Source organism: Entelurus aequoreus, linkage group LG10 (genome assembly GCF_033978785.1).
Source record: "Entelurus aequoreus isolate RoL-2023_Sb linkage group LG10, RoL_Eaeq_v1.1, whole genome shotgun sequence".
Taxonomy (NCBI): Eukaryota; Metazoa; Chordata; class Actinopteri; order Syngnathiformes; family Syngnathidae; genus Entelurus; species Entelurus aequoreus.
Window position 1 is genome coordinate 36,823,550 of NC_084740.1, and position 27,999 is coordinate 36,851,548.

At 41.2% G+C, this 27,999-nt stretch overlaps 2 protein-coding genes across 2 annotated transcripts; one reads left to right on the forward strand and one right to left on the reverse strand.

The window, feature by feature from the left end:
* Positions 1-20,230, reverse strand: parlb (presenilin associated, rhomboid-like b). The gene is made up of 10 exons (XM_062060705.1): positions 19,703-20,230; positions 16,156-16,348; positions 15,952-16,092; positions 15,831-15,879; positions 15,636-15,731; positions 5,663-5,812; positions 5,519-5,589; positions 5,352-5,453; positions 5,173-5,270; positions 1-677 (listed from the first exon to the last, which is right to left on the reverse strand). The coding sequence occupies exons 1-10, from the start codon at positions 19,759-19,761 to the stop codon at positions 569-571; spliced, it is 1,068 nt and encodes a 355-aa protein (XP_061916689.1). The 5' UTR covers positions 19,762-20,230; the 3' UTR covers positions 1-568.
* Positions 19,915-27,997, forward strand: LOC133658544 (nucleotidyltransferase MB21D2). Its single transcript, XM_062060704.1, has 2 exons — positions 19,915-20,433; positions 23,541-27,997. The coding sequence occupies exons 1-2, from the start codon at positions 20,184-20,186 to the stop codon at positions 24,803-24,805; spliced, it is 1,515 nt and encodes a 504-aa protein (XP_061916688.1). The 5' UTR covers positions 19,915-20,183; the 3' UTR covers positions 24,806-27,997.
* Positions 27,998-27,999: the final 2 nt, after the last annotated feature.

The following is a 27,999-nucleotide window of genomic DNA, read 5'->3' on the forward strand; positions in this document are numbered from 1 at the left end:
TGAAGACATAAAAAAAGTGTTTTAATAATAGTATTATCACATTAAAACCCAACATCAAGCCAGAAAATCAACAAAGTGATGAATATTTCTAAGAACGTCCTAAAACATAATTTTTCAAGCCGTCAGAGCAGGGGTGTCCAACATGTGGCCTCGGAGTGACTCCTTTTCTATTTGGAAAATAAAATATTCATGATGTATTGTAAGATATTACACTAATTTGCTCTGCTACACAGGGCTAAACCGTGCCTATTTTGTTTACTGTAGATAACGTTGACGCACATTGGCTTGGTTTTAGCATCTTTAATGTATAAAATGTATCTCAGTGGCCCAACGGCCCAAACATTTTTTTTCTGTATGCAGACCTGAGTGTAAAAAGTTTGGATACCCATGTGTTGGTGCTTAGAGGGAGGAAATAATGAACAAAATCCGCTGTGATATTTGGTGTTCATGAATGGTGATGCCCCCTGGTGTTCAAGTCACCAAATAGTCTGAGCAACTATTTATCAGGTTTACATGTTGGGACCGCTTTGATCCCCTCAGTTCATTCCGCATCCTACTCGGGGCCTCCTCAATGGCCGCCTTTGCTCCCGCCGCTGCCTGTCCTCAGCTTGTGCCATAACTTGACAAAAGGCTCCCGGTTCTTCCAAATGAGCTCGTGTCCAAACGTGACGTACCAGCTGGGAGAGGAGAGAGAGGACGGACGGAGCGAGTTATACATGGACTGTCCAAAAGAATTGATGGACCCATGTTGGGGTGAGGACGGGGACTTTGGAGCATTAACAAAATATGGATTCATTACACGAATGAATAAATATGCAGTATAATACTATTGATCTTAATTATTTTCAGCTGGCATAGTAAAAACCACCATTCAGAATGAATGACACTGGATAAATATGAGATTTTAAAAAGGGGAACTGTAATGGTTTTTATTTTGTCTATCATTCATGTAGAACAAGAACACATACAGTCTCTCTTTTTTTGTTGTTTATTAATTGTAACTCGTAAATAAACGCTAGCAAAGTCAGCTAACAATTGAACTAAAGCTTGCATTTTCCTTTTTGTTTTCTGCTTTAGTGGATTCTGCCTTGGATTTTATAGACAATTTCTGTCTCTTTGACTCCTTCTCCACTTCTAACTGCTCCAAATGCAAAAATCATAAAGAGTACAAACAATGTTTATTCTATTAGCCATCTTCCTTTATCTGAATAGCCATTTGTGATTTATAGCATGAAATAACAAATATCTTGCAGTCATGTTGTTTATGTTTCAAAATGATTCAACTATTCAATGTCAAAATATAAACAGCAGAAATAATGAACAAAATGTCAGCTACTGTCTTGTTGTAAAACACCAATGAAAATGAAATGTAGCATTTAGACAGGCTATACCAGGGGTTAGCAACCCGCGGCTCTAGAGCCACATGCGGCTCTTTAGCGGTGCCCTAGTGGCTCCGTGGAGCTTTTTCAAAAATGTATGGAAATGTAAAAAAAAAAATGGGGTGAAAAATGTTTTTTTGTTGTAATATGGTTTCTGAAGGAGGACAAACATGACACAAACCTTCCTAATTGTTACAAAGCCCACTGTTTAATAGGTTTGTGTTTATCTTTCACTGATGAGTATTTGGCGAGCGCCATTTTGTCCTACTAATTTCAGCGGCCCTTGAACTCACCGTTGTGTGGACTGTGACTCAACAGTTTGTTTACATGTATAACTTTCTCCGACGCTGCCACAGAAAGACGTGTTTTATGCCACTCCTAGGTCTCATTTTGTCCACCAAACATTTTATGCTGTGCGTGAATGCACAAAGGTGAGTTTTTTGATGTGATTGACTTGTTGGAGCGCTAATCAGACATAATGTATTTGGTCACTGCATGACTGCAAGCTAATCAATGTAATAATAGCTATTTAGGCTAGCTGTATGTACATATTGCATCATTTGTAGGTATATTTGAGCTAATTTAATTTCCTTTACTTATGTCCTCTGTCTATTTGGTTTGTTTTTCCATGTCTCATGACACATTATCTGGATGTATTATTGGCTGCATTTCTGATAGTTGTTAGTGTGCCATGTTGTTACAGACCACAGCAAACTTTACCTAGCTTGCAAAGATTGTAATAAATTAGAAGAAGACGGCCTGTCATTTCCTTTAACTTGGACACACACATCTATACCTTTGGCCATTAAAAAGCCAGTCATTTTCAGGAGTTATCTCACCTTCTGAGAAGTTTTACTAATGTTTTTCAATGTTGTAAAAATGTGTAGAATAAATATTAAATTTCAACATTTCTGTCAACAAAGATTTCCGTCAGCCTGCGACACATAGTCATTTTGATAGTAGGCTAATATAGCTAATTAGCCACTTACATCATGTGCTGCCTTCATTATAACACTTATATAAGTCTTTTAATTTTTTGCGGCTCCAGACCGATGACTTTTTTGTACTTTTGGTACAATATGGCTCTTTCAACATTTTGGGTTGCCAACCCCTGGGCTATACTGTAGCAAAAGTCATCACATGTCTGCCACAATCATGTGTGTTCTTAAATGCGTAGTCCAAGTCTTCCATGTCGAGAGCAGTTTTGATTTGGGCTTATATAGTAAACAACTCAAATGAATGTTTTATCCAGACGCATACATTTGTCCAAATGTGGCCAAGTAGACGGACGCATTGTGGGTTTCCTGGACTTTGTCTACATCGCTAAAAAAAAATCTAAGGAAGAAAATCCCTCTGCCATCTTCCACTAATTTTTTAAATATATAAATCGCCTGCTTGATTATTCCCTTTTCTCTTCTACGACTCTCTCGTCGTCATTTGGGATGTCTGTTGTGATTTCCCTTCTTGGTTTGAGGACCCACCCTATCTTGCCACTGATTGGCCTGTCCGTAATGTAGGAGACTAAATGCTGTTTAAGTTAATTTACATTTTATGGAAGGTGCTTTATGTTTATTCAGCCAAAATGGGACTATTTACTTTATTTAAATAATATGAAAATGTACATATCGCATGCTTAGAATAATAATAAGGAACACTTTATTTGTAATTATTACATTTGTCTAAATAATTTGATGACGTAACTGTTTAATTGCATATATGGCGGAAGGATCTGTGTGGTAAGGGGGTTTTGGACACAATGTATTGTGGGTAATGGCAGTCAGGTATGGGTAATTGAGCCACACAGTTTTTTGACCTTACTCTTACTTTTTCTAACTCTTTCTTACTGTAACAAACTCGCTTTATTTTGCCATTCATTTGTTCCCACATCGTTATTGTTTTACGTTTTTGAAGGATTAAGTTGACAAGTAAACTGTACAAAACGAAGAGGAGCGTCTGGAGTTTTTGTTTGTTGTCGCCGCAGCAAGTGGAGCAGGAGAAAGTAGAGGAGCGTCTAGCTAAGGCTTCATTAGGAATCTACAGTAATGTTTTGCCCTAATCTTAACCAATTGTGAGTCATCATAGTAAACCAACCAACCAATCATGGATTTTATTATACATAAACCAACCAATCGTCATTGATGTTTCCCGTATATTTTGTCCCCTGCCCGTGGAGTTGCTTCACTACGTAGCTTCGATTTTAAAGTTATTAATTTTTAATGGAAAACCGTGATTTTTACCACTGGAGTATCAAATACCGTACTCATTACAGGAAAACCGTAGTTGTTGGCAGGTATGGCAAAGAGACTGATCAAGATTTTAACACACATTGTAGGTCAGGAAAAATGTAAAATAATTTTTTATATTTTTACAGAGATAAAAAAGAAGGATTTCTGACTATAGACAGAAAAATCCCATGCCTGTAAATAAACATTTAAAGATTTTTTTCTGTGTAAATAACAAATTTCACAACCAATATATCTGCGGCTTAGAGTCAGGGCAATATATGGAAAAAATATATTTTGGGTGAGGCTAATATACGGGTGCGCTCTATAGTCTGGAAAATATGGCAGTTTGTATGTTTAGCACCTAGCAATGCTGCTGATGCTTTAGTTTTTCAATAAAGCTACATCCGTTTAGCACTCGGCTTCTGAAAACGTATTACTCATCCTCTTTGTGTTCAGGCTCAAACATTGAAGGTTCTGAATAAGAATTCATTTTCCAAAGTAATCGTTGGCTCTCACAAAGTCTGCTTGATTCGCATTGGCATCAGTGTTCCTGTTCTGTAATCCTGTAGAATGTTTGTCTAATATTGAATGGGTTTGTGCTGAAAAATAAATTTTGTTGTACTTGTGCAATGACAATAAAATCCATCCATCCATTGTTGATGGGGAAGGGATCTCTGGTTCCAAACTGTGTCACGGATCACGTGATCGGCTTCTCCATTATCTCTCAAAATGGCTCGGGAATATATCTGTGAGATTGATACTATGATCATATCTATTTGCTCACAAACTTTCTAAGCCTTTTGGTGTCATAAATCAGATATACATGATAATAGTTAGAGATAAATGCTTTAAAATGTAATATCGGAAATTATCGGTATCGTTTTTTAAAATTATCGGTATCGTTTATTTTTTATTTTTATTAAATCAACATAAAAAACACAAGATACACTTACAATTGGTACACCAACCCAAAAAACCTCCCTCGCCCATTTACACTCATTCACACAAAAGGGTTGTTTCTTTCTGTTATTAATATTCTGGTTCCTACATTATATATCAATATATATCAATACAGTCTGCAAGGGATACAGTCCGTAAACACACATGATTGTGCGTGCTGCTGGTCCACTAATAGTACTAACCTTTAACAGTTAATTTTACTCATTTTCATTAATTACTAGTTTCTATGTAACGGTTTTTATATTGTTTTACTTTCTTTTTTATTCAAGAAAATGTTTTGAGTTTATTTATCTTATTTTATTAATTTTTTTAAAAAGGACCTTATCTTCACCATACCTGGTTGTTCAAATTAGGCATAACAATGTGTTAATTCCACGACTGTATATATCGGTATCGGTTGATATCGGTATCGGTAATTAAGAGTTGGACAATATTGGAATATCGGATATCTGCAAAAAGCCATTAACGGACATCCCTAATAATAGTTTTAATATAGATGCAACTTGTTTTTCCACTCTATTGGTACTTAAATCAGCTGTGACAACAGCGCCTCATTGAGGACCAGATGTTTAATGCAGCTTTAACTGATTTTGACACAAGTTACTTACATGCCAAAAAGGGCTCCACCCAAATGAGCAGCGTGGTCAAACATTTTCCACCCCAACACCAGACCGGCCGTATCCAGGGCGATGATGCCCTTTAGCGCCTGGATACAGAGTTAGGGGACAGCAGAGTGAAAGGACGGCTGGACAATCGCTTGGACAGAAAGACAAATAGACAGTCTTACGTTAGCAGCAGTGAAGGTAAACATGGGGAGGAAGATGATGGCCAGTTTGGCTTCAGGCATTTTGGTGCAAACTAGAGCCACGATGGTCATGATGGCGCCAGACTGCGAACACATGCACACATTTCAACAATTTATCCTGGGTCAAACGTGCACGGTTAAAGACTCACCGCTCCGAGAGAAGGACCCATCCTCCCCCTGGCCATCTTGCTCACGTAGCTGACAAAGGTGGAAATGACACCTGTGCACAGAGACGAAAGTGTCAGCGTGTACCCGGGGGGGGGGTCACGCGCACCCTTTTCTTTCCCTCGTACCCGCAGAAAGGTAGACGGCCATGAACTGCTCCCTGCCCAGTATGGAGACGGCGCTGCTGGAGAAGCCCCACAGGACGTACATGTTGGCGGCCATGTGGAAGAAGGAGAAATGGCTGAAGGTGGACAGCAGCATGGGCGAGCACAGCGTCTCTGCAGGAGAACCAGAAGTTACATTCAGTCCAACCACAACCTTTTATGACTACTGTGGTTTCTGCAGGTGTCAGAAAATCTACCGTAAATTCCAGACTATAAACCACCGCTACATAGGGCTGGGCGATATATCGATGTACTCGATATATCGCGGGTTTGTATCTGTGCAATATAGAAAATGACTATATCGTGATATTCGAGTATACGTTTTCACACAGTTGCTTTTAGCTGCTGGCATTACACTACAGGCTCTTCCCACTCTTTGTTGTCCCTCCTTCTCACAGACAGCAAGTGCACATTCTTACATATGTCACATACGTATACGTCCTCGCGGAGCAGAGAGGTAGCGGCATGGGTAATGTTAGCTGTGGTGTGAGTGGTAATACGACAGAAAGAAGGTGCGAATCTGGTAACAAATGAAGGAAGAATTAATTCCCAAGAAAAACAGCAGGGGGTCCATCGTCTGGCGGTGGTTTGGCTTCTCGTGGGAATATGTCGAACAGACAACCGTAATTTGTCAAGCGTGGGGCAAAAGCGTTGCTACAAAAAGTAGCATTACTGCTAATATGTAGCATCATTTAAAAAGTCACCCGCTAGAGAATGAAGAGTGCTTGAAACTCCGCATGTCAACATCTCCGTTCGGTGCCACACCAACAAAATGCCGAGGCAACCATCTCCACATCAACACCGTATGAAAAAAATAGTCCACAACACAAGGTGATAACGATTTGATTTCCTATTATGCAGCTCATTTTTATTTGACAGTTATTGAAATATCTTGTGTGACATCATGCACAAAAGTGCACTTTAATTGTTTCAAACTATTGTAGTGGCGTTCTGTACAAAAAGTGCACTTTAATTTAGCGTTGTTTTGATAAGTCATCTTAGTGACATCATGCACAAAAGTGCACTTATAGCTTGTTTTAAACCGTCTCTGACAATCTTGCACTTTCTGTTTTGAAATGACATGAATGTTTGTGCCACTGCTTAATAACTGTTTAATAAATACACTTTTGCTAAATTGACTTAGTTGTGATTTCCCTCTCTGCATGAAACTTTAAAATGAGCAGTATGAACAAGAATGTTTTAATGTAGACACATAGAATCATCATACTGCTGTAATTATATGCATCAAGTGTTAATTCAAGGCTAAGGCAAAATATCGAGATATATATCGTGTATCGTGATATGGCCTAAAAATATCGAGATATTTAAAAAAGGCCATATCGCCCAACCCTACCGCTACAATTTTTCTACACTTTGAACTCTGCGGCTTATCAGACGGAGTGGCTAATTCATTGTTTTTTCTTCACTGACGGCAATAATGCAAATCGTTGTATTTACAAAAAACAAGCAAAAACAGTGTTCTTTTGTTTGTGCTATGGTACCATCTTTTGGACAAATTTGCTCACTGTATGTGCTGCAGCATCCTTGCATTTGTTAGTAGACCTTCTAAAAAATAAAAAAAAATAAACCGAAGTATTGTTCAGTCTTCTAGCCGTCCAGACCGTTTCTACTCGTATGGATTTTTCATGCCTCACTCCAAGCAACAATATAACTAAAACTGTTCATAATTACTAAGCCGTCCCATGTGTGAAGTCTGTAGGAGTGTTTTAATGCATATGTGTACGTGCTATTGTAATGTAATGACGCTAGCAACGTTAGCATTATATGTGTGTCTGTGGTAGTATTATTAACTTACAACGGCATTCTTTGTGAATAGTTTCAGTTTGAGTCTGTTTAGCTGATTGGAGAGCTAACTTCCGCAGCTAGTGGGTCCATGACAATGACTTCTGTTTTGTTTGCTCAGCGGTTTTACACCCGTGTTACAGACACTGTTTAGAAACTACTAAGGTATATGAATAAACATTTATAGAATCTTACAGTGTAAATAACTCATGTTGCAAAGTATATAACTGCGGCTTATAGTCTGGTGCAGCTAATATATGGGAAAATGTATTTTGTCTTGTAAAATTTTGTGGGTGCTGCTTATATCTACAAACCCCGTTTCCATATGAGTTGGGAAATTGTGTTCGATGTAAATATAAATGGAATACAATGATTTGCGAATCATTTTCAACCCATATTCAGTTGAATATGCTACAAAGACAACATATTTTTTGCAAATAATCATTAACTTTAGAATTTGATGCCAGCAACGCGTGACAAAGAAGTTGGGAAAGGTGGTAGTAAATACTGATAAAGTTGAGGAATGCTCATCAAACACTTATTTGGAACATCCCACAGGTGTGCAGGCTAATTGGGAACAGGTGGGTGCCATGATTGGGTATAAAAACAGCTTCCCAAAAAATGCTCAGTCTTTCACAAGAAGGGATGGGGCGAGGTACACCCCTTTGTCCACAACTGCGTGAGCAAATAGTCAAACAGTTTAAGAACAAAGTTTCTCAAAGTGCAATTGCAAGAAATTTAGGGATTTCAACATATACGGTGCATAATATCATCAAAAGGTTCAGAGAATCCGGGGAAATCACTCCACGTAAGCGGCGTGGCCGGAAACCAACATTGAATGACCGTGACCTTCGATCCCTCAGACGGCACTGTATCAAAAACCGACATCAATCTCTAAAGGATATCACCACATGGGCTCAGGAACACTTCCGAAAACCACTGTCACTAAATACAGTTCGTCGCTACATTTGTAAGTGCAAGTTAAAGCTCTACTATGCAAAGCGAAAGCCATTTATCAACAACATTCAGAAACCCCGCCGGCTTCTCTGGGCCCGAGATCATCTAAGATGAACTCATGCAAAGTGGAAAAGTGTTCTGTGGTCTGACGAGTCCACATTTCAAATTGTTTTTGGAAATATTCGACATTGTGTCATCCGGACCAAAGGGGAAGACTGTTATCGACGCAAAGTTGAAAAGCCAGCATGTGTGATGGTATGGGGGTGTATTAGTGCCCAAGGCATGGGTAACTTACACATCTGTGAAGGCGCCATTAATGCTGAAAGGTACAAACAGGTTTTGGAGCAACAAATGCTGCCATCTAAGCGCCATCTTTTTCATGGACGCCCCTGCTTATTTCAGCAAGACAATGCCAAGCCACATTCAGCCCGTGTTACAACAGCGTGGCTTCGTAAAAAAAGAGTGCGGGTACTTTTCTGGCCCGCCTGCAGTCCAGACCTGTCTCCCATCGAAAATGTGTGGCGCATTTTGAAGCGTAAAATACGACAGCGGACTGTTGACGGACACTGTGACCTCATACCTACAGTTCAATGAGGCGCGCATCATTCCAACGCGCACCAGGGTTTGTTATAACAACGACAAGCCCTGGTTCACACCCAAGCTCCGACAGCTGCGCAAGAAGAAGGAGGCTGCGTGGAGAAGCGGGGACCAGAGTAAATACAAAGAAGCGAAGTACCACTTCAACAGGGAAGTGGAGAAAGCTAAATCTGTGTACTCTAACCGTCTACAGGAACAGTTCCGCTCCAATGATTCTGCGGCCGTTTGGAGAGGTCTAAGGGCCCTTACGAACTATAAGCCCAAAACCCCCCAGGCCCTGAATGACCGGACTCTCGCTCAGGGCCTCAACACACATTACTGTCGTCATGAACGGCCTTCAGCTCATCAAAGCCCTGCTCCCCCCACCATCACCCCCCCCCCCCCCCAATGCCAGCACTTCATTAAAGGAGTTAAAAGGACTCAAAGGACTCCTAGGACATCACAGGACTCCAAAAACATCATAGGACTGCAAAGGCCCTTTCCATCCGAGAAGAGGATGTACGCCGGCAGTTCTTGAGGCTGAATACACGGAAGGCCCCCGGGCCGGATGGTGTCTCCCCCTCCACTCTCAGACACTGTGCGGACCAGCTGGCTCCTGTCTTCACTGACATTTTTAACACCTCTCTGGAGCTATGCCGCGTGCCGTCCTGCTTTAAGACCTCCACCATTGTCCCTGTCCTCAAAAAAGCACGGATCACAGGACTAAATGACTACAGGCCGGTCGCGCTGACGTCTGTGGTCATGAAGTCCTTTGAGCGCTTGGTCCTGCCCCACCTCAAGGACATCACCGCCCCCCTCCTGGACCCACTGCAGTTCGCCTATAGAGCCAACAGGTCTGTGGATGATTGATAGATAGATAGATAGATAGATAGATAGATAGATAGATAGATAGATAGATAGATAGATAGATAGATAGATAGATAGATAGATAGATAGATAGATAGATAGATAGATAGATAGATAGATAGATAGATAGATAGATAGATAGATAGATAGATAGATAGATAGATAGATAGATAGATAGATAGATAGATAGATAGATAGATAGATAGATAGATAGATAGATAGATAGATAGATAGATAGATAGATAGATAGATAGATAGATAGATAGATAGATAGATAGATAGATAGATAGATAGATAGATAGATAGATAGATAGATAGATAGATAGATAGATAGATAGATAGATAGATAGATAGATAGATAGATAGATAGATAGATAGATAGATAGATAGATAGATAGATAGATAGATAGATAGATAGATAGATAGATAGATAGATAGATAGATAGATAGATAGATAGATAGATAGATAGATAGATAGATAGATAGATAGATAGATAGATAGATAGATAGATAGATAGATAGATAGATAGATAGATAGATAGATAGATAGATAGATAGATAGATAGATAGATAGATAGATAGATAGATAGATAGATAGATAGATAGATAGATAGATAGATAGATAGATAGATAGATAGATAGATAGATAGATAGATAGATAGATAGATAGATAGATAGATAGATAGATAGATAGATAGATAGATAGATAGATAGATAGATAGATAGATAGATAGATAGATAGATAGATAGATAGATAGATAGATAGATAGATAGATAGATAGATAGATAGATAGATAGATAGATAGATAGATAGATAGATAGATAGATAGATAGATAGATAGATAGATAGATAGATAGATAGATAGATAGATAGATAGATAGATAGATAGATAGATAGATAGATAGATAGATAGATAGATAGATAGATAGATAGATAGATAGATAGATAGATAGATAGATAGATAGATAGATAGATAGATAGATAGATAGATAGATAGATAGATAGATAGATAGATAGATAGATAGATAGATAGATAGATAGATAGATAGATAGATAGATAGATAGATAGATAGATAGATAGATAGATAGATAGATAGATAGATAGATAGATAGATAGATAGATAGATAGATAGATAGATAGATAGATAGATAGATAGATAGATAGATAGATAGATAGATAGATAGATAGATAGATAGATAGATAGATAGATAGATAGATAGATAGATAGATAGATAGATAGATAGATAGATAGATAGATAGATAGATAGATAGATAGATAGATAGATAGATAGATAGATAGATAGATAGATAGATAGATAGATAGATAGATAGATAGATAGATAGATAGATAGATAGATAGATAGATAGATAGATAGATAGATAGATAGATAGATAGATAGATAGATAGATAGATAGATAGATAGATAGATAGATAGATAGATAGATAGATAGATAGATAGATAGATAGATAGATAGATAGATAGATAGATAGATAGATAGATAGATAGATAGATAGATAGATAGATAGATAGATAGATAGATAGATAGATAGATAGATAGATAGATAGATAGATAGATAGATAGATAGATAGATAGATAGATAGATAGATAGATAGATAGATAGATAGATAGATAGATAGATAGATAGATAGATAGATAGATAGATAGATAGATAGATAGATAGATAGATAGATAGATAGATAGATAGATAGATAGATAGATAGATAGATAGATAGATAGATAGATAGATAGATAGATAGATAGATAGATAGATAGATAGATAGATAGATAGATAGATAGATAGATAGATAGATAGATAGATAGATAGATAGATAGATAGATAGATAGATAGATAGATAGATAGATAGATAGATAGATAGATAGATAGATAGATAGATAGATAGATAGTACTTTATTGATTCCTTCAGGAGAGTTCCCTCAGGAAAATTAAAATTCCAGCAGCAGTGTACAGAATTGAGATCGAATTTAAAAAAGTAAATAATGGGGGTATAAATGGAAAAAAAATAGAAAAATATTACAATAGAATAGAAACAAAAAGCATCGATGAGAATACAAATATAACAGTAAAATAAGAATATAACAAGAGAAACTAGGCATTAGTGACCATGTTATGAAAACGTATTACACTGTTATTGTAGTGAACCTGGCCCTCCACTTCATCCTGGAGCATCTGGACTCCCCAGGAACCTAAGCTAGGATCCTGTTTGTGGACTTCAGCTCTGCCTTCAACACCATCCTCCCTGGACTGCTACGAGACAAGCTCTACCAGCTCAGCGTGCCCGACTCCCTCTGCAGTTGGATCAATGACTTCCTGACAAACCGAAGACAGCACGTGCGGCTGGGGAAGATTGTCTCGGACAATCAAACCACGAACACTGGTACTCCTCAGGGCTGTGTACTCTCTCCCTGGCTCTTCTCCCTGTATACAAACTGCTGCACCTCCAGTCACCAATCCGTAAAACTGCTCAAGTTTGCACATGACACCACCCTCATCGGGCTCATCTCGGATGGCGATGAGTCCGTCTACAGGAGAGAGGTGGACCGGCTGACGTCCTGGTGCAGCCTCAACAACCTGGAGCTGAACGCCCAGAAAACAGTGGAGATGATCATGGACTTCAGGAAAGTCACAGCCCCACCATCCCCCCTCACCCTGATTGACTCTTCCACCCCCGTCCCTATTGTGGACTCCTTACGTTTCTTGGGCACCACCATCACCCAAGACCTCAAGTGGGAGCCGACCATCAGCTCCCTCATCAAGAAGGCGCAGCAGAGGATGTACTTCCTGCAGCAGCTGAGGAAACTTAAGGTGCCGACCGAGATGCTGGTGCAGTTTTACTCAGCCATCATAGAGTCCATCCTGACCTCCTCCATCACAGTGTGGTTCCCCGGCGCCACAGTCCAGGATAAGCATGGACTGCAGCGCATCGTACGTGCTGCTGAGAAGGTGATTGGCTGCAAGCTCCCATCCCTACAGGACATGTTCTCCTCCAGGACCAGGAGGCATGTGGGTCGGATCACAGCTGACTCTTTTCACCCTGGACACAAACTATTCTCCCCTCTCCCCTCAGGCAGGAGACTATGGTCCATCCAGACCCACACCTCCCGCCACCTGAACATTTTTTTCCCCTCTGTCATCAGGCAAATGAACAATAACTCCTAACAGTAGCTCCTTGAATTCCTTCTAAGTCTATAACATGATCTGATAGCAAAGTTACAGCTCTTTTTATTACCAAATATGTGTTATATGTGTTTTATGTTGCACGATTGCACCAAGAAAAATTCCTAGTTTGTGAACCCGTTCTCAAACAATGGCAATAAAACGATTCTGATTCTGATTGAACGACTGAAACTCTACATAAAACAAGAATGGGAAAGAATTCCACTTTCAAAGCTTCAACAATTAGTTTCCTCAGTTCCCAATCGTTTATTGAGTGTTGTTAAAAGAAAAGGTGATGTAACAGTGGTTAGTTGTTACGTTTAGTCAAAAGTGTATAATTTTCCGTATAGTAAGCGTTTGACAATGATAATAATTAGAGATGTCCGATAATATTGGCCAATAAATGCTTTAAAATGTATCAGTATCGGTTTCAAAAAGTAAAATGTATGACCTTTTAAAACGCCGCTGTGTACACGGACGTAGGGAGAAGTACAGAGCGCCAATAAACCTTAAAAGGAACTGCCTTTGCGTGCCGGCCCAGTCACATAATATCTATGACTTTTCACACACACAAGTGAATGCAACGCATACTTGGTCAACAGCCATACAGGTCACACTGAGGGTAGCCGTATAAACAACTTTAACACGGTTACAAATATGCGCCACACTGTGAACCCACACCAAACAAGAATGACAAACACATTTCGGGAGAACATCCGCACCGTAACACAACATAAACACAACAGAACAAATGCCCAGAACCCCTTGCAGCACTAACTCGTCCGGGACGCTACAATATACCCACCCGCTACCCCCTACCCCCCCACCTCAACCTCCTCATGTTCTCTCAGGGAGAGCATGTCCCAAATTCCAAGCTGCTGTTTTGAGGCATGGTAAAAAAAATAATGCACTTTGTGACTTCAATAATAAATATGGCAGTGCCATGTTGGCATTTTTTTCCATAACTTGAGTTGATTTATTTTGGAAAACCTTGTTACATTGTTTAATGCATCCAGCTGGGCATCACAACAAAATTAGGCATAATAATGTGTTAATTCCACGATGAGCATGTATCGAAAACTTTGGTCTCCCTGGACGGAATCTTGTTCATCCGTGCAGACCAGACATTGGCCTAGAGCTAGTGGGCAGTCTAGGACATGTCTGCCCGTCTCTGACCGTGCTGCTCCCCACCCCACCAAACGGTGGCGTAGAGCACCGACGAGGCCACCTTGGCGTATATGGGTGTTTAAATTGTTTTTCTTTTGATGTTTGCCTATACATGGTGCGATCGCGTGTGCTCAATATGTATTTTTTTTGCTCATTTTTTGGTTTTTGTTGTGTTTTACTTTTGTAGCTGTATGTAGAAATGGCATTGCTGAAGTGGCAGCTGGTTCCATCAGCTCTGTGCTTTTTTTAATGTCTTTTAAGTCCTTTGTGTTCTTTAATGTTCCCCTCGTTAATGAGTTTTAACCTGAATTTCCGTGGACTTTTAGGAATCTGCAACCACATCATTTTCCCTACTGTGGGATAATTAAATTCTAAGTTAATAACTATGCAAGTGACCTTTTAAAATGCAATACACATCTTTTGATTGCACCAAGTAAAATTCCTAGTTTGTGAACCCGTTCTCAAACTATGGCAATAAAAACTATTCTGATTAATATTTTTCATTACTTTAGTATTTTTTACCATTGTAATTGGAAGATCAATAACCTAAGTATCTTACTCTAAAGGTTTAGTGACCACATGCGTGGACAGCACCTTTTAGCTCTTATTTCCAAAATTGTGTACACTACTGAATTGGGGTCTTGTGGCCGCTTATGTGGACACTTATACTGCCATTTGGTGGTGTCAGAAGAGTATAACATACAATGGAATTTGGTGTAAAAATAAGAATTAGCATGTCACTAAACACGAAGTACACTTTTGTTACTTATGGACTAAGTACATCATATCAAAAGAGGATTCTTAGTTTTTATTCTAATTAGGGTCCAATAAGCCCAAATAGCAAAGAGAAATAAAAAAAGCATGTAAACAAACAGCTTGGGCCTTAAGAGGCTAAATAGGTAGACAAACAAAAATAAAATGGCCTCTCAATCTCTGTTAACAAAAATTGCACTTCAAATAAATATTGAACATCTTGAAGTGCATTTTTTCCCCCAGTTTAAAAACCGTGACGTGTGGTTTATTTTGTTGTCTTTTTTGTTGCCAATGCCATCACAGCATACTTGCTCGCTCGTCCGTGCTTATGGGCTCTTGTTGCTCATTCAGTTTGAAGATTACATATTTCCACACAGGGACATTTGGCTTTATAATAATCTTTTTTCCGTGCTTCTCCCTGTGTGTGTGTAAGCTATAGCGGTCCCACCTGCTAATTTGTGTAATGCCTCTGGACATCGTATTTAACGCTTTTAAGGCCTTAATTTTCACAAAATCTATTTAATGAGTCTTAATGCTTTTTAATGACTCGCGGAAACCCTGATTTACTACTTCCTGTCATGCTCTAACGTAACACAGAGTTTGTCATTGTCAGGAGGCGTGGACACACACTCACTGGAGGCGGGGTCAGCGGTGAAGTACTTTATCATGGAGCGCTGCAGTGGCGGCAGGCGCCAACAGCAGAACACGAGGACGTTGGCTGCAATGATCGCTGCGGGGCATCAAAGACAAACATTTCTACGTTTAATAGAGACAAAATGGCACAAAGTGGATAATGTCACAATAAGAAGTGAAGGGAAAAGTAGCTCACCTGTGACTGTCCGCTGACCTTCACTCAAACTGTTCCACAATTCAATGAGCTGAAACGCAAAGAGCCAATCAGAGATGAGAGCAGAGTATGTGTATCATCGTCACGTGTCCTCGCCGCTCACGTCCTTGTGGGCTTCTCCTCGCTTCGGCAGCCGCACTTTATCCAACCACTTGGTTCGCTGCCCGTCGAAGTAGCTCTGCACACGGGTTTTGAGCGACTCGTACTGCCAGATGGCCGCGGAGCTGAAGGAGCAGCCTGTAAACTGACACGACAGTCACCACCCGACCACGCCGACAACAGAGCAACCTGGCGGCAGGTAACCTACCCCCACGGTGAAGACCAGGGGGCGGAGAAGACGGCTGAAGGAGCGCGGCGATCTGGAAGGGGGTTGCCGGTGCAACGCCGCCTCAGTGGATTCGAAGTGGGCGGGTAGTAGCTCCTCTTCAACCTTTTTGGTTTCTGGTTTCTTGGCGACTTTCCTGAAGCTGCAACGCTGCTGGAAGTTGTGAGGCCACCTGCTGGACACACGGAGAACTTCAACATGTAACTTTCTGTCTCACCATTGCGAAGTTGCTGTTCACATAAGAACTATTAAACATAACTACGTCTTCAGTAATGCGGACGCTGTATCAATCCGTTGTGGTGAAGAAAGAGCTGAGCCGGAAGGCAAAGCTCTCAATTTGCCGGTCGATCTACAAACCCCGTTTCCATATGAGTTGGGAAATTGTGTTAAATGTAAATATAAACGGAATACAATGATTTGCAAATCATTTTCAATCCATATGCTACAAAGACAACATATTTGATGTTCAAACTGATAAACTTTTTTTTTTTTGCAAATAATCATTAACTTTAGAATTTGATGCCAGCAACACGTGACAAAGAAGTTGGGAAAGGTGGCAATAAATACTGATAAAGTTGAGGAATCCTCATCAAACACTTATTTGGAACATCCCACAGGTGAACAGGCAAATTGGGAACAGGTGGGTGCCATGATTGGGTATAAAAGTAGATTCCATGAAATGCTCAGTCATTCACAAACAAGGATGGGGCGAGGGTCACCACTTTGTCAACAAATGCGTGAGCAAATTGTTGAACAGTTTAAGAAAAACCTTTCTCAACCAGCTATTGCAAGGAATTTAGGGATTTCACCATCTACGCTCCGTAATTCATTCAGAGAATCTGGAGAAATCACTGCACGTAAGCAGCTAAGCCCGTGACCTTCGATCCCTCAGGCTGTACTGCATCAACAAGCGACATCAGTGTGTAAAGGATATCACCACATGGGCTCAGGAACACTTCAGAAACCCACTGTCAGTAACTACAGTTGGTCGCTACATCTGTAAGTGCAAGATAAAACTCTCCTATGCAAGGCAAAAAGCGTTTATCAACAACACCCAGAAACACTGTCGACTTCGCTGGGCCTGAGCTCATCTAAGATGGACTGATACAAAGTGGAAAAGTGTTCTGTGGTCTGACGAGTCCACATTTCAAATTGTTTTTGGAAACTGTGGACGTCGTGTCCTCCGGACCAAAGAGGAAAAGAACCATCCGGGTTGTTATAGGCGCAAAGTTGAAAAGCCAGCATGTGTGATGGTATGGGGGTGTAATAGTGCCCAAGACATGGGTAACTTACACATCTGTGAAGGCGCTATTAATGCTGAAAGATACATGCAGGTTTTGGAGCAACATATGTTGCCATCCAAGCAACGTTACCATGGACACCCCTGCTTATTTCAGCAAGACAATGCCAAGCCACGTGTTACATCAACGTGGCTTCATAGTAAAAGAGTGCGGGTACTAGACTGGCCTGCCTGTAGTCCAGACCTGTCTCCCATTGAAAATGTGTGGCGCATTATGAAGCCTAAAATACCACAACGGAGACCCCCGGACTGTTGAACAACTTAAGCTGTACATCAAGCAAGAATGGGAAAGAATTCCACCTGAGAAGCTTCAAAAATGTGTCTCCTCAGTTCCCAAACGTTTACTGAGTGTTGTTAAAAGGAAAGGCCATGTAACACAGTGGTGAACATGCCCTTTCCCAACTACTTTGGCACGCGTTGCAGCCATGAAATTCTAAGTAAATTATTATTTGTAAAAAAAAAAAAAAAAGTTTATGAGTTTGAACATCAAATATCTTGTCTTTGTAATGCATTCAATTGAATATGGGTTGAAAATGATTTGCAAATCATTGTATTCCATTTATATTTACATCTAACACAATTTCCCAACTCATATGGAAATGGTGTTTGTACGTTCCCCTCCTCACCTATGGTCATGAGCTTTGGGTTATGACCGAAAGGACAAGATCATGGGTACAAGCGGCCGAAATGAGTTTCCTCCGCCGGGTCTCTCCCTTAGAGATAGGGTGAGAAGCTCTGCCATCCGGGAGGAGCTCAAAGTAAAGTCGCTGCTCCTCCACATCAAGAGGAGCCAGATGAGGTGGTTCGGGCATCTGGTCAGGATGCCACCCGAACGCCTCCCTAAGGAGGTGTTTAGGGCACGTCCGACCGGCAGGAGGCCACGGGGAAGACCCAGGACACGTTGGGAAGACTATGTCTCCCGGCTGGCCTAGGAACGCCTCGGGAGGAGCTGGACGAAGTGGCTGGGGAGAGGGAAGTCTGGGCTTCCCTGATTAGGCTACTGCCCCCGCTACCCGACCATGGATAAGCGGAAGAAAATGGATGGATGAACGTTCGGGAACACAAATAAATATATATTAAGAAAAACAAATACAAGACACTTCTAATATGGGTAAAATAAACATGACAAAGTAATAAAATTAGGGCTGTGAATCTTTGGGTGTCCCACGATTCGATTCAATATCGATTCAATATCGATTCTTGGGGTCACGATTCGATTCAAAATCGATTTTTTTTTTTTCAATTCAACACGATTCTCGATTCAAAAACGATTTTTTTTCCCGATTCAAAACGATTATCTATTCATTCAATACATAGGATTTCAGCAGGATCTACCCCAGTCTGCTGACATGCAAGCAGAGTAGTAGATTTTTGTAAAAAGCTTTTATAATTGTAAAGGACAATGTTTTATCAACTGATTGCAATAATGTAAATTTGTTTTAACTATTAAATGAACCAAAAATATGACTTATTTTATCTTTGTGAAAATATTGGACACAGTGTGTTGTCAAGCTTATGAGATGCGATGCAAGTGTAAGCCAATGTGACACTATTGTTCTATTTTTTTTTATTTTTTTATAAATGTCTAATGATAATGTCAATGAGGGATTTTTAATCACTGCTATGTTGAAATTGTAACTAATATTTATACTGTTGTTGATAATATTCATTTTTGTTTCACTACTTTTGGTTTGTTCTGTGTCGTATTTGTGTCTCCTCTCAATTGCTCTGTTTATTGCAGTTCTGAGTGTTGCTGGTTTGGTTTTGGAATTGGATTGCATTGTTATGATATTGCTGTGTATTGTTTTGTTGGATTGATTAGTAAAAAAATAAAAATAAAATAACAAATAAATAAAATAGTAAAAAATAAATAAATAAAAATCGATTTTTTTTAAATGAGAATCGATTCTGAATCGCACAACGTGAAAATCGCGATTCGATTTTCGAATCGATTTTTTCCCACACCCCTAAATAAAACCTAAAGTGTAGTACTGTACAATGAATGAATGAATGACTATATAGAACAAATACACCACTCTTTTTACGGATAAATCGTACAGAATGTTAAAAATTACTTAAAGCGAACTGCTATGTTCTGTTAGCATCAAGCTAGCATTAGCCAGCTAACACCTGTTTCACAGTTTTGACTGTTATTTATGCTAACAATGCTAACTCTAGCTTTAGCCTCTTAGCCCGACCCGGCTAGCTCCCTTCAGCCAGGTCTCCTACCTCCGTAGAGTGTATTCGCTGCTCCGGCAGAACAAGCCGACGAAGCTTCTCCACGACATGTTGGGGCACGGTGACCCCGGTGGACCGACAGGCAGACACTCTGACACTGACTGATCAGTAGTAGTGCCGGGGCGGAAGAGGGTGATTGGACGGGATGAACAACAGCGACGCTTGGAGGAATAGAATAGCTTTGCACTCTGAATAACAAAACAACACGTTAGTGAAGGTACGGTTAACGACACGAACTTAATTTCCTTCAAAGTAAAACGCAAGGAGCGCCAATCACTTTGGAGTGGCGTTTTGTTGTTTTATTTTGAAGGAGTGGTCAGCGGAAATGCTCTGACTGTTCCCGGCGGTTGTGTTTGACGGTGTGGACGCAGCCCGCTGATGTAGGTTCGGTAATGCCGGAGTAGACCCACTATCACGGCCGGGAGCAGCACGAACAGCCGCTGAAGGCAGCCACCGGGACCGCTGAGGAAAGATGGCCGCCCCTGCTCTCTCCAGCCGGGCCAGCTCGGCAGGCAGCCTAGGGAACAGCCCCACCATGGCCGCCAGCAGGTTGCCTCACGGTGGCGGGGGCGTCGGGCCCGAGCTCGACTTTAGATCGGCGGCCCGCATGGAGGACCTGAACCGGCTCATCCAGGAGTTCAGCAAGCACGACCAGCGGGAATACGATGACCAGCGGGCCCTGGAGATCCACACTGCCAAGGACTTCATCTTCTCCATGCTGGGTGGGGAACACGCACGCACGCACCCACGTACACGCACACACTCTTTGCAGAAAGAATTGAGCCAATGACTCCACATGCTCTTTTACAATTTAATTTCGAATTCGTGCAAACAAACAGCCTGCAAAAGTGATATTAACACAGCATGCATGCTATCTTGGTGACTGGAAGAGTGACAACCCTCACTGCATTCATAATTGATCATTAATAATTCAGTTGACTGTGTCCCCAGTCTCCTTTGTTCCAAATGCCCCTTGTGTTATTGTACTCATCAATTAGGCAATTTATTGCCAACATTTGAAATACCATTAACATAATTGTTTTAAGTTCATCACGTTCAATTAGTTTTTAGTTAAACTAACAAACAAATGCAAAAGAAAAATGCAGTCAAAACCACCGCATGGAAGAAATGCTGCAAGTTCATGAAACAAAACAGAAGTTTTCCAGACTACCGGGGTAGCACGACCTACGCTATGTTCTCTGCTCGCTGTACATGTCCTACCAAGTCAGACCTACACTGTTTCAATGTCCATTTCTCTGATGACTGAAGTGCTGATATCAACTAAACCCTCCTCATCCCACCCCCCGGATTGTAAATATTGTACATAATGTAAATAATTCAATGTATATACTCTGATGATTATCTTGTGTAATGACTGTATTATGATAATAGTATATATCTGTATCATGAATGGACCCCGACTTAAACAAGTTAAAAACTTATTCGGGTGTTACCATTTAGTGGTCAATCGTACGGAATATGTACTTCACTGTGCAATCTACTAATAAAAGTTTCAATCAATCAATCAATGCTAACATTAGCTATGTGAATTGGTTCGGTTGCTCTATATTACAGGGGTGAAAACTTAGTTTTTATTAAGGGCCACATCGCAATTGTGGCTGCCTTAAGAGGGCCACAATAAATAATATAGCACAGTGGTTCTCAACCTTTTTTCAGTGATGTACCCCCTGTGAATTGTTTTTTAATTCAAGTACCCCCTAATCAGAGCAAAGCATTTTTGGTTGGAAAAAAAGAGATAAAGAAGTAAAATACAGCACTATGTCATCAGTTTCTGATTTAGTAAATTGTATAACAGTGCAAAATATTGCTCATTTGTAGTGGTCTTTCTTGAACTATTTGGAAAAAAATAAATAAAAATAACTAAAAACTTGTTGAAAAATAAACAAGTGATACAATTATAAATAAAGATTTTTACACATAGAAGTAATCATCAACTTAAAGTGCTCTCTTTGGGGATTGTAATAGAGATCCATCTGGATTCATGAACTTAATTCTAAACATTTCTTCACAAAAAAAGAAATCTTTAACATCAATATTTATGGAACATGTCCACAAAAAATCTAGCTGTCAACACTGAATAGTGCATTGTTGCATTGTAATGAATGGAATAGCCTACTTGATTTGATGTTCAGTTTATAAACTTACATTCATTTTTTGTTGAAGTGTTATTCAATAAATATATTTATAAAGGATTTTTGAATTGTTGTTATTTTTAGAATATTTAAAAAAAATCTCACGTACCCCTTGGCATACCTTCAAGTACCCCCAGGGGTACGCGTACCCCCATTTGAGAACCACTGATATAGCAGACCACATCAAAGGCAACATCAAATGATGTGGGGACCACATCGAATGACGGGGCTGGGCCACATCCAATGAAATGGGGGACCACATCAAATGACGTGGCGAGCCACTTTAAATGATGTGACAGCCCACGTTAAATGATTGGGTGGGCCACATTAAATTACATGGTGGAGCACATTAATTGAAGTGGCAGGCCACTGAAAATGATGTGGCGGGCCACTTTAAATGACGTGACAAGCCACATTGAATGATGTGGCTGGCAAGAATAAATTACATAGCAGACCACGTCAAAGGCCACCGGAAATGACGTGGGGGACCATATCAAAAGATTAAATGATGGGGTGGGCCACAATAAATTACCTAAATGGTGTGGTGGAGCACATTAAATGATGTGGCAGACCACTGAAAATGACGTGACAGGTCGCTTTAAATTGATGGGGAAGACCACATTGAATAACGAGGCGTTATTTATTTTTTCATTTATTTATTTATTTCAGGCAATGACATAAAAAAAGTACAAAGTTGACAACACATAATAATATCAATTAATATAGTGCAAAAGGTAATGTCTAGTATGTAATGCATGATTGTCCAGTTTTGCTTGAAAGGGAGTGGGAAGAAGATAACTTATTTAATCTCACCCCCAGTTCTTGATGTGGCGGACCATAATAAATACCATAGCAGACCACATCAAATGACATGGGAGGCCACTGAAAATGATGTGGCGGTTCACTTTAAATGATGTGACAGGCCATTTTAAATGATGAGATGGGCCACATTTAATTACTTAAATGACGTGACAGTCAACGTTAAATGACGTGACAGTCCACATTAAATGACGTGACAGTCCACGTTAAATGACGTGACAGTCAACGTTAAATGACGTGACAGTCCACATTAAATGACGTGACAGGTCACATTGAATGACGTGACAGTCCACGTTAAATGACTTGACAGTCCACATTAAATGACGTGACAGTCCAGATTACATGACGTGACAGTCCACGTTAAATGACTTGACAGTCCACATTAAATGACGTGACAGTCCACGTTAAATGACGTGACAGTCCACATTAAATAACGTGACAGTCCACGTTAAATGATGTGGCAGGTCACATTAAATTGACGGGGAAGACCATATTGAATGATGTGGCTGACTACATTAAATGACGTGGCGGGCCATGTTAAATTACTTAAATGATGTGGCGGGCAACATCCGGGCGCCGGGTCCTTGAGTTTGACACATGTTCTGTGTAATGTCAAATATTATTATTAAATGGTACAAAGACATACCTCTTCATGTGGTTTGGCTTTTGCAGCATTTGTTTTATGGAGGTTTTGTGTGTTTTCGGTTTTGGGTCCTTTCTGTGTTAGCGACCTTTAGATGTATTCATCTTTATCTTCCTTATTGGTTTGACAACAGCAGCAGGGTGTTTGGAAGTCCCAGTAGACATATTTATGTCTGTCAATCATCAATCCATACTTCCTTCTTTCCTTCCTTCAGGAATGGTCCAGAAGTTGGACCAGAAGCTCCCGGTGGCCAACGAGTACCTCCTGCTGTCCGGCGGCGTTCGAGAGGGCGTGGTGGACATGGACCTGGACGAGCTGAGCGTCTACGCCCGTGGCACAGACTACGACATGGATTTCACGCTGCTGGTGCCGGCGCTGAAACTGCACGACCGAAACCAGCCGGTGACCCTGGACATGCGTCACTCGGCTCTGGGCCACTCGTGGCTCAGCCTCCGCCTCTTCGACGAGGGAACCATCAACAAGTGGAAGGACTGCTGCACCATCGTGGACCACATCAACGGGACCACCAACTACTTCTTCTCGCCCACCCTCGTGGCGGACTGGTTCTACCAGTCCATCTCGCTGGTGCTGCTGGAGGTGCAGAAGAAGCCCCAGAGGGGCATTCCCAGGGTGGAGAAGGTGGAGAGGAACGGGACGGTCATCTCGGTCATCCTGGGCGTGGGAAGCAGCCGCATGCTGTATGACATCGTCCCCGTGGTGTCGTTCAAAGGGTGGCCGGCGGTGGCGCAGAGCTGGCTGATGGAGAACCACTTTTGGGACGGCAAGATCACCGAGGAGGAGGTGATCAGCGGCTTCTACCTGGTGCCCACGTGCTCCCACAAAGGCCGCAAGGAGAACGAGTGGCGCCTGTCGTTCGCCCGCAGCGAGGTGCAGCTGAAGAAGTGCATCTCGTCCAGCCTGATGCAGGCCTACCAGGCGTGCAAAGCCATCATCATCAAGCTGCTGTCGCGGCCCAAAGCCATCAGCCCGTACCACCTGCGCAGCATCATGCTGTGGGCCTGCGACCGCCTCCCCGCCAACTACCTGTCGCAGGACGACTTCTCCGCCCACTTCCTTCTGGGCCTGATCGACGACCTGCAGCACTGCCTGGTCAACAAGACGTGTCCCAACTACTTCATCCCGCAGTGCAACATGCTGGAGCACCTGTCGGACGAGACGGCCATGCTGCACGCTCGCAAGCTCTCCTCCGTGCGCTCTGACCCGGCCGAGCACCTGCGCACCACCATCGAGCACGCCAAGGCCGCCAACAGGCTGACGGTGGAGCTGCAGTGGCGAGGGAGCACCAACAACCTGCCGTCGCCACAGTCCGACGCCGGCGGCGAGAACCAGCCCGACGACCGCCTGGCCAAGAAGCTCCAGCAGCTGGTCACGGAGAACCCCGGGAAGTCCATCTCCGTCTTCATCAACCCGGACGACGTCACGCGGCCGCACTTTCGCATCGACGACAAGTTTTTCTGAAGCGGACCCTCCTCGTCAGACCCTCTCCTCCAGTCACCCGCCACCGCCCAAACTTTATTTTGGACATTTTTTATGTTCCTCCACCACAGTGTCAAGTCAGGTGATCGTCAAGTCGTGTTTTCCACGAGGGTTCATTTTCTAGCGTCCTTATTTTTCTACTTGCCCCCCTCCCCCGTCCCTCAATGTGTTTCTACGTGCTGGAGGCCTTGACACGGACATCCGGAAAGACACCGAGACACGGAACCTCGTTCTCGCAACAATCAGGAATGTTGGGGAGGGGGGGGGAAGAACTTTTCAAATGAATTCAAGGGATCTGGTTAATGGTCACTCATCAAGACCACGCTGTCACTCGCACTCGCAACAACACGTGAACTATTCTTACATAGTACTTCACAATGCGCAACTAAGAACGGTTCAAAGAATGTACTTCATTTCCAGCTGAAATTTGTCCTTATGCTCTTCCAGCTGTAAAAATATCAAAGGCCGTGTCTCAAATGGAATACTTCCGTCAGTACACTTTAGAGGTCCTTGGTCTATGTGCAAAGTCCATGTAAGTCAACACCTAAATCACTCAAAATGTAGACAGAAAAGCAATACAGTAATACAACTAGAAAAGCACATCGATCGTAAAAAAAAGTCCTAAATCCAGATGGTGATCCGGATCACCCTCAAAATGTAATCACTTCTTCCGTGTCTTATTTCGAAAATTCCTGAAAATTTGGTGGAAATCCGTCCCGTTAGTTTTTAAGCTATAGTGTAGCGGAATAGAAGAAACAGTGAAGTTCTTGTAAAAATATCAAAGGCCGTGTCTCAAATGGAATACTTCCGTCAGTACACTTCAGAGGTCCTTGGTCTATGTGCAAAGTCCATGTAAGTCAACAGCTAACCTAGACCTACTCAGTGGCCTAGTAGTTAGAGTGTCCCCCCTGAGATCGGTAGGTCGTGAGTTCAAACCCCGGCCGAGTCATACCAAAGACTATAAAAATGGGACCCATTACCTCCCTGCTTGGCACTCAGCATCAAGGGTTGGAATTGGTTGGTTAAATCACCAAAAATTATTCCCGGGCGCGGCACCGCTGCTGCCCACTGCTCCCCTCACCTCCCAGGGAGTGAACAAGGGGATGGGTCAAATGCAGAGGACAAATTTCACCACACCTAGTGTGGGTGTGTGACAGTCATTGGTACTTCAACTTTAACTTTAAATTACTCAAAATGTAGACAGAAAAGCAATACAGTAATACAACTAGAAAAGCACATCAATCGTAAAAAAAAGTCCTAAATCCAGATGGTGATCCGGATCACCCTCAAAATGTAATCACTTCTTCCGTGTCGTATTTCGAACATTTCCTGAAAATTTGGTGGAAATCCGTCCTAATATTTTTTAAGCTATATTGTAGCGGAATAGAAGAAACAGAGTGAAGTTCTTGTCAGTCATCCACTGTTTTTGTCTCTATGGGTGGAGATGGGGCCGTAAGCATTCACAGATCCTTATCAGCCCCAAAGAGTAATCACTTTGTCCTAGAGATGTCCGATAAATGCTTTAAAATGTAATATCGGAAATTATCGGTATCGTTTTTTTTAATTATCGGTATCGTTTTTATTTTTTTATTTTTTATTAAATCAACATAAAAACACAAGATACACTTACAATTAGTACACCAACCCAAAAAACCTCCCTCCCCCATTTACACTCATTCACACAAAAGGGTTGTTTCTTTCTGTTATTAATATTCTGGTTCCTACATTATATATCAATATATATCAATACAGTCTGCAAGGGATACAGTCCGTAAGCACACATGATTGTGCGTGCTGCTGGTCCACTAATAGTAGTAACCTTTACAGTTAATTTTACTCATTTTCATTAATTACTATTTTCTATGTAACTGTTTTTATATTGTTTTACTTTCTTTTTTATTCAAGAAAATGTTTTTAATTTATTTATCTTATTTTATATTATTATTATTTTTTAAAAGGACCTTATCTTCACCATACTTGGTTGTCCAAATTAGGCATAATAATGTGTTAATTCCACGACTGTATATATCGGTATCGGTTGATATCGGTAATTAAGAGATGGACAATATCGGATATCGGCAAAAAGCAATTATCGGACATCCCTACTTTGTCCCATTTCTGACAATTCCTGAAAGTTAGCTGAAAATCCACCCAAAACCTTTTGTGTTAGCAATAGCGGAACGAAAGAAACGGAGTGAACACTCTTGTCAGTCAACCACTATCTTTGGCCTTGTTCACACCGCGGGGCAATTCCGATTTTTTTTGCCCTTATGTGACTTGTATTGGATTTTTCATGTCAATGTGAACAGTACAATTCCGACATTTTCAAATCCGACCCAGGCCTTGGATATAATTCGGATATGTATCCAATGCGACCACGGTCTGAATGCTCTGACTGCGTACGTCCGGCCAACACGTCATCACATAGCGTAACGTCGTAATTCTTCGCTACAATAAATAGTTTACAAATAAGCAGAAAACACAAATGAATGTTTTAGGAACTGGCGTCAATGTTCCACCAGTCCTGCCTACGACTGCTCGCCCACACGCTCTTCGGCGTATACGTCCAAGCAAATTATCCCCGCAAACTGCGAGAGCCAAAATGATTGTCCTCTTCCTCCTCAATAATTTGATACAGAAAATGAATGTTGACCTTGGTTGCACAAAATCCTTATAATTGCCAGAAATGCGCCCGGACTGAGGAATTGTAGACATGTTTACCCCTGTAAACACAACAGCACGTGTGACGTCATGTCTGCATGCGGGTCAGACTGCGTTCACATTAGACAGTTTGTGTTCAGTTTTAACACACTCAGAAGTGTAAGTACAGAAGTGTGCCAGTTGAGACACGGCCATAAGGGGAAAAATGCTCATCAGGCATTATCACAATTGTGTCATAATTATTGTGGAATGAAAGTGAAAGATTGTTTTGAGCAACAATGCGTGTGTGGGATGGTACGTTTTTGATAGAGGTGTGAACCTTCGGGTACCTAACGCTTTGATCCGATTCCGAATCCATTCTCATTTTTACACGATTCTCGATTCAAACCGATTCTCTCAATGTTATATTTTGTATGATAATTATAATGAAACTTTTTTTAAAACAGGTTACAGGTTAAAAAAGCTCCCTCTGGTTGCATGGAGATGGCCTAAAAACATTTTCAAAATTGATTCCT

Coding starts and splice junctions, on each gene's coding strand:
- parlb (XM_062060705.1), bottom strand. CDS start 19,761: ATGTCGTGGAGAAGCTTCGTCGGCTTGTTCTGCCGGAGCAGCGAATAC. Junction 16,349..19,702: donor AGCGAATACACTCTACGGAG/GTAGGAGACCTG, acceptor CCGTGTGTCCAG/CAGGTGGCCTCACAACTTCC. Junction 5,454..5,518: donor TGGGTCCTTCTCTCGGAGCG/GTGAGTCTTTAA, acceptor ATGTGTTCGCAG/TCTGGCGCCATCATGACCAT.
- LOC133658544 (XM_062060704.1), top strand. CDS start 20,184: ATGGCCGCCCCTGCTCTCTCCAGCCGGGCCAGCTCGGCAGGCAGCCTA. Junction 20,434..23,540: donor CTTCATCTTCTCCATGCTGG/GTGGGGAACACG, acceptor TCCTTCCTTCAG/GAATGGTCCAGAAGTTGGAC.